Raw genomic sequence first — 13,407 nt, forward strand, 5'->3', positions numbered from 1 at the left:
CAGGGTAAGAATCATCCCTGAAGGTGAAGGAAGCTGAATGGCTGGCCAAGGTCAGAGCCACACAGGCCAGCTACATCTCACGCCAGACCCATTATTCCCCTGACACAGATGCTGCAAATGCAGGAAATATTTTTCATTAAGAAAGGCTGCCTTTCCTTGAGGCTTCTAAACAGCCTAGTATTTTCCTCCTTCTGTTACTAATCAAGCAAAGTGGACTGTTTGGCAGACTTCACAGAGGCAAACAGCAGGCACTGACCTCTGACCAGATCCTCAGACAGCCTCTGGTCAGCCACCAATGTCACATAAGCAGTGAACAGAGGGTCCAGCTGGGAGGACAAGCTGATGTCCAGATGCCACAGCTCAAGGAATCCGTCCCTAGACAAGGCCTCTGTGCCAAACAGCTGTCCCACCCATCCTGAGAGAGGGTACCACAGCCTGGCCAGAGGATGGAGCAGATGGTAGCAGAGGGCAAAGGGGATGCAGGGGGCTCTGCTCATTGCTGAAAGTGAGGAGAGAGGTGGAGGGGAGAGGGGCATATGTCCTTACGCAGAGCTCTCTAGGCTCCAAATGCACATGTGGCACCTGTACCAGAATAGCAACCAGCTGCACCCACAGAGACCACCTGGGCACTTGTCTCTGACAAAGGCTTCTCCATTCTCCTTGTCAAATACGCCTGTTTGGGTCTTTCAGATTAAGTAAACCATTGAAAGTGGCATGAAATCCAGGGACGCCCAGGGGATGGCTTCTCTGACAAGTTGACAAAAACCTGTAGTCAGGGAAAACCACAGAAAGCTCTAAAGAAGGGGATATGTGATGTGAGAAAAAAGGGGTGAAATGCTTTAACAGATTGAGCATGTAAGGGAGGAGTGATTTCATCAAGTCATTCAACTTTTAAATGCACAAAAAGAGAAATTCCACCAGGAGGGAGCATTTCATGCTAACACCAAATTAGCATTAGCCCCCACAGCTTAATTTTTGGATCAGGAGCCAAGTGACCAGACAGCACAGTTTATATCATTGCCTGTCACCCTTCGGAAACACATTTGAATATAAATGGGGTGGCAATGTGTTATTGTGTCTGCTACTTCAATTACAGACCTGAAGTCCAGGGGAAATGCAGTTCCAAAGACAGGAGTATGATACAGAATCTCCTCTGAGCAAGGCTGCCTGTGAAATCTTACAAAGTCTCTGGGTTCCGAGGGACCGGTTATCACTTTTATTACTGGCTGAGTCAGACAAGCCCTAAACTAACTTGTCAAGAAAACAAGAATGAGAAACACTGAAATCAGACAGTGCTTTGTAGGAAAAAATAAACAACAGCTCTGCAAATGCAATGTTTTTGGAACCACTAGAAGCCACTTATTTAGGTATTTTTCTTCCAAAGGACTTTCTTTCTACTAAATAGCAACCAAATTGATTTGCTATAATAGTGCTTGGTTAGCTTTCGAACACAGAAAACCCAACCATAGGTCTAAAAGAGGAAGATGGAGTTTCTGAGGCCAGTTCGGTTCAGGGAAGCCAGGAGATAGATGATCTTGCAAAAATGCCCTGTTCTTGTTGATCCTCATAGAGAATTCTAAACCAGAATTGTCATCCCAAGAGCAGCCATCTGGGGAAGGAACTAGATGGACTGGGGAGCTCCATTTCCAAGAGGATTTTCATTAATTTCATCAAGACAAAGTTAATAATCCATGACATAAATGTTTTTTTTTTCTCTTGAGTTGGTTGTTCTAAGCATGTTGGAGTCTTCTCGATAAATCTCACAGCTAGAGGCTAGTAGAAATTAGTTTGCCTTCAACACTGTCATTAGGAAGGAAAGAAGTGGTAATAGTTTCTGAGGAAACTTGAAGGGGATGGCTTGTAAACGAGATGAATACTACAAGCTGCCCAAGTTGTTTCTGGGCAGGAAGAGTAAATAAATCCACATTTCCCTCCCATTATTGCTCCCTCAGAAGAAAACAGATGGAAAAAATAGAGAATTCTTTAATAAAGGGTTTTACATATAAATGCATATGTACCTGGATGCATATCATATTATCTTGTATCAAGACCTGCATTCTTAACAGATTCACCCCAGAAGTCCTTACTTAGGAGTCTTCAATGAGCAGGGTCTTGTTTGAAGAGCAAAATGACTGTAAAAAGACATAGCCTGTCCTCTCCCAGGCAAGGCAGCTGTGATTGAGCACCTTCATGAACCATATGGACAGTAAGAAGTACTTGAAGCCTATGATAAGGAGCTGAGAGATGGGACCCTCTCCCAACCATGGTGTTGCTTTTAAGAAGCATGCTTAGTGCTGAGCACAGTGGCTCATGCCTGTAATCCTAGCTACTTGTGAGTTGGAGCTCGGGAGAATTGCACTTTGAGTCCAGACCAGGCAAAAAGTTCATGAGACCCCATCTCATATAATAAAAGCTGGGCATGGTGGCAGGGACTTAACATCCCAGCTACATGCGAAGCAGTAAATAGGATCGTGGTGTAGGTTTGCCCTGAGCATAAATGCAATACCCTATCCACCAAATAACTAAGCATAAGGGCTGGGGGCATGGCTCCAGCAGTAAGGGCCTGCCTGGCAAGTACCTAGCAAGTGCAAGGCCTTGAGTATATATGGCCATGTTCAGCCCTGCCATGGGAACCAGAATGCACCTGACCGCATACTAAGTACTGCTGCTGATGCTAATAATTCAGCCCTGTTCCGTTTGCTTTCCATATGTTCTCCCATTCAGTTTTCATGATGACTCTCAGGGATAGGGAATATTCTAATCCCCGACTGACAGAGCCAAAAACTGAGGCACAGAATGACAAACAGATAACAATGGTTAAGTAGTTAGTAACTAGAGTTATTAGGATTTGCACCCAAACAATCTGGCTCCTGTTCTGCTGGTGCTGGGGCTGATACCACTACGAGGTCTCTGTGGTGTTGCTTTCAGTTTCACTCCTTATGTAGATCCTGGGTCTCAGCAGGAACAGAGAGGTAGGGAATCTCAGGTCTCCTAGTCACACACCACAGAGCTGTCTTTGTTTACCCTCTTTTGGGGTGCATGTCATTTTAGGATGCCCTCAGCTGGACTCCCCTTCAGCCCCACAGTCTTCCTTCCTCTCTCAGCCTCTAATGGAAAGATCCTTGTACACAGTATATGTGACATGCAGCCAAAGAAGCCACCTCCTTGTACATATTAGCCAAAGTAATAGGAGTCATTCCAGACCTTGAAGAGAAATTCTGTCTACTCTCCTTTGCCCCAGTCTATGTTGCCCGCTTCTGTGCAGTGAAAAGTGACCCTTGCTGTTTTTTTTCCAGTAGGTTCAGTGCACTTTGAGTTAGCAAGAACTGAAGAAATAGATTGAGGGATGAAAGGTAAAGCCAGGGCAAGGGTGGCATCTGTTTGGAGAAAGGTGAAGACCTTCAAAAGGGAGAGAACCCAGGGAGACATTCCAGAGTGACAGCCATACATGTTCTGGCCCCATGCAGAGCAAAGGGACCCCTCTCTCCTCTTGCATTGGGCGAGGCAGGCACAGACTGTTTAACCACTCATCTAACTGCTCTTTTAGCCACATGGAGAGGGAGAGTAATATATACAGTGACAGTGACAAGGGACTTACTCATCCATTTCACCCTTTCAGACTCCAGAAAGGAGGAAAGCAGAACAGACCAACAGCATCCAACAAAATAAAATCTTACCACAGGCCTTTCTAAACCGTAAGCCTAGGGCTCTGAAGTTCATGGGCCCTGCAGAGGCTTAGTCTAATCTCTTGGCCAATACCTACAACCTCAGAAAGACCCCAGGCATCAGCCCATTCAGCTGATGTGCTCCCTGGCACCAGTGAAGCAGGATTTATTCCCACTAAAATCAATGTCTGCTGTGTTTTCCATCCATTGAGAACATATTTCTCATGTGTACCATCTGTTAGGCCCATTTCCTTCTGTCCCCACTATAAGATGATAGAGTGGATTGAATGCTTCAGTAAATTACAGGTGTCTACAGCACATTTCAGATTTCAATAATCCCCTCCCCAAAATAGTTGGCCCCTGATAATGGTGACACCACAATTTCCTGAAAGGAGCTAACACTCATATAGATACAGCGATCTCTACCCTGAATTCCTCACTTCTACTCCTCACACCTGGCTGTGTAAAACACATAGGACTGGTTTCAAATGCTGAAAGCTGAGCATATCACACATACAAATATCTAGTCAATTTCCACACACTTAATTAGGAGACATTTCCCTCTGGCATGGGGCCCCCACCAAATATCTACAAAGGTTATCTTGAGCACACATTCCCAATGGTGAAGCAGATTCTGGGCTGCCAGTGGGCACTGTCTACACTGCTTCCTTCTTGTTCCCAAATATCAAGGCAGAAAACCACCTGTCACACAGGCAGAAAGATCCCTGTCCTATTCCAACACCACAAGATGAGCCAATGCAGATGGCACACATACCAGGGCAGTGGCTAAAGGACTAACCATAAATACTTTATACCTTTCGCCTGGGAAGGGATTTGGCAGGTGGGCAGTTCTGGCCTTGCTCTCCTTCCCCTCTCTGCTCAGTGGGGAAGCCAGCAGTGTCCTGGTTGACCTGAGCCATAGCACTCAGCAGATGTGCTGGGGAAGTTCCAAGTTCTTTTGCATACACATCTATATTGGTGACAAGGAAGAAGTCTCCATCACCAGCCCTGTCAGATGAACCCACCCCACAAAGCAGTCAGCAGAGATGCCTAAGAGACAGCAGTCTCCTTCCCCCTAAGCATGTAACTTTTAAATACCAGAGGCGCCCTGGGCGCTAACGTGCCCTGCCTGCTGACAACAGGCGTAATTGCCTACTAATGCAAGTCAGAGACACTGCCCAGTCAACTAGTTTCAATTTCAGCAAATGACAGAGTTCTAGTAATTAAAGTTGGTGGGCAACAGCACTCAGCTGGAGCCCAAGAGGCCCCAGCGTGTTTCTCGTGGCAGACCAAGGGTGTGAGTGAAATCCCCACATGGAGGGGAAACTGCACACTGACCTGCAGCATCTGGAGGTAGCCTTCCTGCGGGTCGCAGAGCAGAGAGGAGATCCGGTGGTTGTTCCTCATGCATTTCTGGTTGTCTTTTGCAGATGGGAAGATTTGCCGGACCACAGTCATCCTGCCAAGGGCACTGTGGACCAGATCCAGGATCTCAGGGTCACTGATTTCCTGGAGAAGTAAACAGACCCATGCTTACCAACCACTCATGAATTAGCTTTGCAAAAAGCCCATCAAGAGGTATCTAAGCCAACAGCCCATACGGCCAGCTCAAAAGAGGTAGGGCCTAGGCTACACACTTCATTAGTTACTTATTTACAAATAATACTTGCTAGCCCTTAGGTACAAACAGGATTGTTCAATGTTTTCCCTGAAAGCCAGGAAAAGATATCTGAGGCTAAACCACTGATGCTGATTTCCACAGGGCCAACGTTTTAGAGTCCAGTGCTGCCATATATCACAGTAGGCATTAGCCAGACGTAAAGGCTGCATTTCCTATTGGGAGCCATTTACCTGACTTAGAAAGGGAAAGCTGGGTTCTCTGACATGGTTAATCAAAATGCAATGAGTTTTCTGGAATTGTTTAGTAATTAGATTGTTTTTATGAGAATATTTGCATACAAATTTTGCAAATATATACATTCAGTCATTCAAAAAAATTCACTCATCATTCCTTATGTGGTTTGATCTACATTAAGCATCGGGATAAACAGGAGTCAAACATAATCCTGTCACAAGAATCTCTTCTTTATTGTCATAGGATGAAATACACTGAGTGTCCCAGAGGCTAAGGACACTCTGTGTTTTCGATGTTAGCTCCATTACGCACTAGGCTCTTCACAAGCGTTAGCTCATTTAGTGCTCAGGACAACTACAGAAATGCCATGAGGTAGATCCTATTTTATCCCAATTCAGCCTCAAGCACAGAAATTGCAAAGGAAGCAGCCTTGGGGAGCTCTGTCCAGGAGGAGGCCTCTATGAGGAATCAGCCTTAAACTGAACGTGTTAAGCAAAGTCCTTGTGGGAGCAGAGTGCAGCCGAGAAGCTGGCAGTGCTGCAGAGGCTGGGGAGAGCACTACCACTCTGCTTTGACTCCATTCTGGGTGGAGACAGAAAGCAGCGGGTGTGAAATGCCACCAGCTTCACTGACCTGGGGAGGGCATGGTATTCTTGTGTGGGCTCAGAGGAAAGATGATCAGAGTCAGAGCTGGAGCCAAGTTCAGAGCCTGGTGGGGAGTGTAGAGTCAGTACCTTCCACTAACACACCTGCACTAAGAGCAAGTGACCAGGCCTTGAAAGATTTTAGGCACAAATGAGCCATAATCAGTATTACACTTTTTAAAATCTGTGGCTACAGAATAAGGAGAGGATTAGATAAGAACAAAACTGGAAGAAGGGAGAGCACAGGCTACACAGCTGAGTCCAACACAGGACTACGACAAATGTAAAGGAATCTATACCATGTGCTCCAGCAGTGGGACAGAAGGACAGTCAGGTTAAGAAAAGCTTGGTTCATGGTGTCCAAGAAGTAACTAAGTCAGTAGTTGGTTTTAAGTTAAGATTTTAACTGTGAATAATTGTGTTTTAAAGCAAGTATTAAATCTTTCTCCTTGCAGATGACCCATTGTGGCACTGAGACACTGTGATGGCATAAATAGAGCTAATGAAATTAGAAATTAGTGCTCAGGGATTTTGAAGTCATTTAAATGAGAGCATAGCATTTTTTAAGGGTAAGATAGTAAAGCATTCAGGATCTGTCAGGAAGTTGCTCTGGGTGTGTATGAAGTCAGGTCAGTAGAAGCCAAATGCTGTATCTGGAAGTGAGTAAAACATAAAGACTTGGGACCTTTTAGCATAATCAGTCATTCCCACGTAGGCTGACCTGCAGTGATTGCAAAAAAGTTTAAGTGCTAGTGCCTGTTAGATTTGGGCTGAAATCACTGAAGTTATTGATTCAGAAACATCTGTGTGAGGGAAGATGATCTTGCTGGATGGCGACCATAGAAAATCAAAGGTAAGGAAACTGCTCAGGTGAGACATGCCCAGACACAGCAGGCTTGGGAGATCAGGGCAGAAGATGCAGCTTATCCTTGATGTGCACACTCAGTTCTGCCCTTGCTACCCTGTGGACCAACGCTCTGCCCTGAGCACATAGAAAATTGGAAAAATCCCACCTAACCTCAAGGGGAAGTGAGAATACAGTAGGACCAACAGCTGTAAAACAGCTGACTTTATCTTAAGAAGCAATATAGAGGAATTGGGGAGGTAATTTCTTATCTAGAAAAGGCATTATGAAACACAATATAAATTATGTAGAAAGGGGATCACAGCCAACATACATCTGAGGAGAAAGAGGTGTGTCTCATATCTTTTGTTTTTCTCCCATGTTCTTGATGGCAGAGGCCACTGTAGGGGTTTCCTAGAAGCCCTTTTATTAAATTTTTCTTATTTCTTCACTTCTGGGAGAGTAAGCCAGCAGTACTCAGCTCCCTCCACCATGAAGCAAGTAGACACTAGAAATCTGTTAGGAGCTGACTTACAAGGAGGCCCAGTCCCCTACAGTAAATACAACCATTGCCTTCTCTGGCAACCTGCAGAAGCACCTGGGATGAGTGATTAAGTGACTAGGGACAGCTGTGATGTCATGGGGGCAGGGGTTGGGGACTCAGCTCCTGCCCCGAGCTGCCCTGACCTGCAGACTGTTCCTTCCATCTGTCTGCCCAGGACTTCTCGAGAACTTGGCACAGCTTTCCACCAATCTTTTAACCACAATAAGACTTCACCACAGTGAAGGTCTGTTGGAAACTTGCAGACTTTCCTGTCTTCCCTGCCCCAGTTCTGGCTCAGAGCATGGTCACTACCTGCCAGTTCACTCCTACCTCACTTCCTGCTCTTCTGGGGACTCTTCTTACTGTCCATTCAGAGATATCTTCAATCAGAATCTAAGAAGCCACACCAGCAATTTCCAATTCTTTGGGGGCAATGAAAAAGGTCACTTCTTTTCCTTGTTCCAATTCTGAGCCTATGTGCTCAGTTCTATTGCTCCATGTCAGGCCCTGCTCCTGCCTGCTGGGTCCCTTAAGTACCACAGCAGTGTGCACAGGGATGCACTCACTCCTACTCACTGGTTCCTAGCTGCATACTTCTGGACCATGGGTAGAAACCCCAATCTGTGTATCTTCCTAAAGTGCAGAGGACAATGTAAGCAGTCAATTTAAATAACCTACATGGAGAATAAACTTCTCCTTTGTTACAGTTGAATATTTCTTCCAAGTAGAGCAGCTGAGGAACAGAAGAAGCAAGACGATGTGTATGCACTATCAGAGTCAGTAAATTAGCAGTTAAAGCAACAGAGCACAGTTTACATAATATTCACTGCAGTACACAGGCTCAGAATAAAGCTTCCTTATTTTATTGCTTTTGAAGTCTATAAACATATTTGTGAGATATGTCTTATATGCAAACATTATCTACATGAAATACAAATAATAAAATAATTTCAGTGTGCCTTCCCTCAAGCTAAGAAATCAAACAATGCCCACCTCTTGCCCCCTCCCAAATGCTTAGCCCTTCCTCCTCACCAGAACCTGGATGACATACGCTTAATCTTGTATGTTTTGTGTAGCTTTGTGTAAGCTGAACACATTCATTCATTCATTCATGCCTCCTGAAATTGTGTTTTAACAGTTATTCTCAGACTTTGCTGTGTATCATGTCACCTGTGAACTTGTTAAAATTAGAGCAGTCCAATCCTGATCTACTTCAACAAGTGAAAACTGGATTCTGTAAGAGCCCTCCAGATAATTCCAATACTCACTAACATTTAAAAGTTGAATGCTGAATTTTTGAGGTTTATCCTGGTGATGGGGGTGGCTCTAGACATATCATTTTCAAAGTTGTACACTGTCACACTGTGCTGTTATACCATAAATTATTGGACCTGTTACCATTTGAATAGTTTGTTTGGTCTTACAAACAAGATTTCAATGTACACTTTTCTTGTGAATGTGTCTTAGTGCACTTGTATAAGAGTTTCTGTAGTGTATATATCTTGAATTAGAATATCCAGATAAGAGAACAGGAGCATCTTCAAATTTAATAAGTAAGCACCAAATTTCCAAAAGACTTGTACCAATTTATAATCATATGTGATAAAGGGAATTTTCATCATTCTGCATCTTTGCCTATACTGGTTAACTTCCTAATATTTGCCAGTCTAGTGAGTATGGACTGGAATATTGTTAGATTTAAATTTTCCCTTCTTAATTCTTAATAGGACTGAATATCTTCCATATATTTATGAATCATTTGTGTCTCTTTTCCTGCATTTCCAGTTTTGTTCAATTTCTATTGGGTCCCATATTAATTTATGGAACTCTTTTTTTCTTCATTCTAAATAATGAGTCTTTGTCACACACAACAGATATTTTCTCCAAGGTCTTGACTGTTTGGTAGAACCAGCTTTCCTGCACATTCACTGCCCTGTTGCTGGTTTTAGGGTCTATTTTGAAATCTAATGATGAGAATTTGTCTTTGTATTCTGCCCATATTTTCTTCATATATTTGGGTGAATTTTATTAGTTACAAGCAAGTTTAGAATTATAGCTCCTTGCTGACCTGAACCTTTTATCAGTATGTAGATGTCTTCTTTGTTTCTTGCCTGCTGTGTCTGACATTAACACACTAGACCAATTTTATTTTGGTTAGTATCTGCCTGCTCTAACTTTTTCCACTCTTTGCTGTCAATCTTTCTCTGCCTCACATTTTAGTTGGGACTCCTATAAATAGAATATTATTAGAAATTCTTATTTCTGTATTTGAGATCTTAGTAGAAATTTTAATCCATTTGTATTGAATATGACTATTTGTGTATTTGTATTGGTTTTTACCATTTTACTTATATATTTTTGTTTCTTTTCTCTTCCTTCCCCCCACCCCTGAATAATGTGTTTCTATTTTTATTTATTTACCCTCTTTTGGAAGTTATATTTTCTATGTTAGTCTTTTTTTGGTTTTCCTAGATATTGTAATACATATTCTTAAGTGTAAAGCTGTTTAGTAGTTTCCTCTCTTCTTCAGTGTTTATCTCCAATCAATATCAGTCCAAGTAATGTGCATGCAATGTCCAGTATTTTGCAGTTCAAACTGGGGTTTGAACTCAGGGCCTCCCTACACCTTGAGCCACTTCACCAGCCCTGTTTTGTGTTGCATTTTTTCAAAATAGAGTCTTGAAAACTATTTGCCTGGGCTGGCTTTGAACCATAATCCTCCTGATCTCTGCTTCCTGAGAAGCTAGGATTACAGGCATGAGCCACCAGCACTCAGTCTAATTCTATTTTTTATTATGCTCTTCTAGCATAATTGTTTTTACAAAGTAAACATTTGCCTTTGTAACCAATATTCATTAATGTATTTGTTAGACATTCTTTTCTGGACCTCAAGCCTTATATCTGAGATCATTCTCCTTCTGAAGTACATCACTGAGATTTCCTTTAATGTGGTTTTATTGATGAAAAATTGAGTTTGGTACTGTCTTTGTTTTCTTGTTAGAAAATGTATTTTCACTTAATTAAAAAAATGATGGGAAGGAGGGAAAAATAAGAGTTTTCTGGGGGTGGGTGGCATTGGGTAAGATGTGAGCACAAGGAAAGGGGGAATGAGGGTGTATATGGTAGCTATGTTTTGTATCCACATATGAAATTAGAAGAAAGAAGCCTGTTGAAATGGTTCTAAGAAGGGGAAGAGAGGGGAAAAGGGAGCATTGTGGAGGGGGTAAATCTAACTAAGATATATTGTAAGCACATATGTAAATATCACAGTATATCCCTCCTGTAAACAGTTATATGCTAATAAAATCATTAAAAAAAGAATATCTATTTTAATCTCATTCTTGAAAGATACAACTCTAGAAAATCATTATTTTCTTTTCCCCCATGGAAATCAGTATGCCTCTGTATTCAGGTTTCCATTACCCTCCAGCATATTAGTTTTCTATAGCACTAATAACAGATTATTATTATTATTATTAGGAATTTAGAATAACAGGTTTATTCTGTCAAATGTCTAGAAGTCAGAAGTCTAAAATCAATTCCACTGGGCTGAAATGAAGGTGTTAGCAAGATGAGCTCCTGGAGACTCCAGAGGAGAAGCATTCCCTACCTCTTCCAGCTTCTGGTGTCTACCAGCATTATTTGGCTTGTAGCCACATACATCATGATCAATCTCTACAACCATTTTTGCATTACTTTCTCTTCAATATAATCAAATCATTCTTTTTCCCTCTCATAAGGATGCTAAGGATGCTTTCAAAACCCACCCAGACAATCCAAGATAACCTCCCCATTTCAAAACCATTAACTTCATCACAAGTGCAAAATCTCTTTCCATGCAGAGCAACACTCATAGGTTCCAGGACTAGGCCTTGAATACCACTAAGGCCATTACTCAGCCTGCCACACACAGATTTTAAAAATTACTTGTAAAAATGGGAGGAGAGAGAGGGCTAAGGAAATATAATGGAGGGGTGAAGTTGTTCAAAGTACACTGCATGCACTATGGAATCATCCTAATGAAATCCTCTTGTACTACTAATGCATGCCATAGTACACATGTGCACACCATCTATCTTTTCTCTCTGGATGCACTTTAAGTTTTTCTTTGACCGTGGGGTCCAGTCGTGTCACTCTATGATGTGCCTGGAAGTGGACTTTTGACTTCTTTTTCCCCTAGATCCTTAGTCTCCCTTGATCTGGAATTTGGTTTCTTTCAATAATTCTAAAGAATTATAAACCATAATATCCTTTAAGGTTCTTTCTTCCCCCATTTTCTCCTATTTGCTTCTAGAAATTCAATCAAAAGTGTATTAAACTAATGCAGAAACTTTAAAGCAACAGAGGCCAATAGGAGATGGGGACCAGGAACTAGAGAAATGGTTAGTTCGAGAAGAATTAATTTAGAAGGTAACACACATACACAGGAAAGCAATGCGAGTCAACTCCCTGTATAGCTATCCTTATCTCAACTAGCAAAAACCCTTGGTCCTTCCTATTATTGCTTACACTCTCTCTTCAACAAAATTAGAGATAAGGGCAAAATAGTTTCTGCCTGGTAGCAAGGGGGTGGGGGGGAGAGGGAGGGTGCGGGGGAAAGGGAGTGAGTGGGGGGAAGGGGGAGAAATGACCCAAACATTGTATGCACATATGAATAAAAGAAATTTTTTAAAGTATGTTAAATATTGTTATTCTGTCTTCCATGTGTCTTAACTTCCCTTTCATTTTTCCATCTCTTTGGTTCTCTGGGCTATATTCTACACAATGTCTTTATATTTTCCAGTATACTTCTAATTCCTTCTCTCTACATATCCACTTTGATATTTAATCTCTCCTCTAAGAATTTTAAGTTCTAATTATTAGGATTTGAAACTTCCTGATGTTTTTATTTCCTTTCTTATACTTTCCATTCTATTTTTGAAACATATTTAAGCACATTTAATATTGTAGGCCTGGTAATTTTGAGTATCATTTTCTTTCTCTCTCTCTCTCTCTCACTTTCCCTTCTATGGAATTGTTAAGACCTCCTTGAATCTGACTGGCATTCCCATTATTGTAGGGACCGTTTAGGTTTCCTTCTGCTTTCTACCTAGGAGCACTACCAATCTGTAACCATTATAAATTAATCTCTCCTTTGATCTTTATTAGACACCATAGGTGGTAAACTTGGCTCACAAACCTGCATGAGGGTTATCAACTTTTAAGAACCTCCACCCCACAGACACACACACTATACAACTCCAAATTCAAAATAGGAAATTTGCCTCACTATCTCCTTCTGCACAATGTGTTCACATCTCATCAGTCCTTATACCAAGGCTATGTTTCCAGCTACATGTGGAAACCTTCACTGGGCTCCACATTTCATTAGTTCTTAGACTTGATCTTCCTGTGTCCATAATCATAAGAACAAAAGCTCAAGGTTTCCACTTGGGCAATGCATTCAAGAAAGACTAAATTTGAAGCTCACATATTGCCAAGAGTTTCCATTTTCACTTTATGTTTGGTCTCTATGGTTATTAGTTTTGACAGCTTCTATTTAACTTTTTTAATACTGTATTAAGCTTTTATGGTCCTTTTCCTTTTGGGAGTGTCATTTGGTCTAATTCTTCTTCCACAAACACATATGACTAAACTTTTTGTATGGAATTTAAATTCTTTAGTGCATGACCCTATTCTTTTTCTGGAACACACACCTGTGTCCCAAATTACTACCCATATGTCTTGGCTGTATGACTGGCTAAATCTTAGTTATTATGCTATAATTTATATTTGCTTCGTTTGACTGACATTGTCACTAATATTAGAAAGAGAGCGCTTTATAAAGAGCCCAAGAGATGCACGTACAACCTCCT

General features: G+C 41.8%; 1 protein-coding gene across 5 annotated transcripts in view; it reads right to left on the reverse strand.

The window, feature by feature from the left end:
• The window catches only part of Grid1 (glutamate ionotropic receptor delta type subunit 1), a 705,633-nt gene that overhangs the window by 222,161 nt on the left and 470,065 nt on the right, over positions 1-13,407 (reverse strand). For all 5 annotated transcript variants that reach the window (XM_074079329.1, XM_074079330.1, XM_074079331.1 and 2 more), the window contains one exon: positions 5,004-5,174. In XM_074079329.1, the coding sequence (XP_073935430.1) occupies positions 5,004-5,174 (171 nt within the window). The remainder of the gene's footprint in view (positions 1-5,003; positions 5,175-13,407) is intronic.

Source organism: Castor canadensis, chromosome 7 (assembly GCF_047511655.1).
Source record: "Castor canadensis chromosome 7, mCasCan1.hap1v2, whole genome shotgun sequence".
Classification (NCBI taxonomy): Eukaryota; Metazoa; Chordata; class Mammalia; order Rodentia; family Castoridae; genus Castor; species Castor canadensis.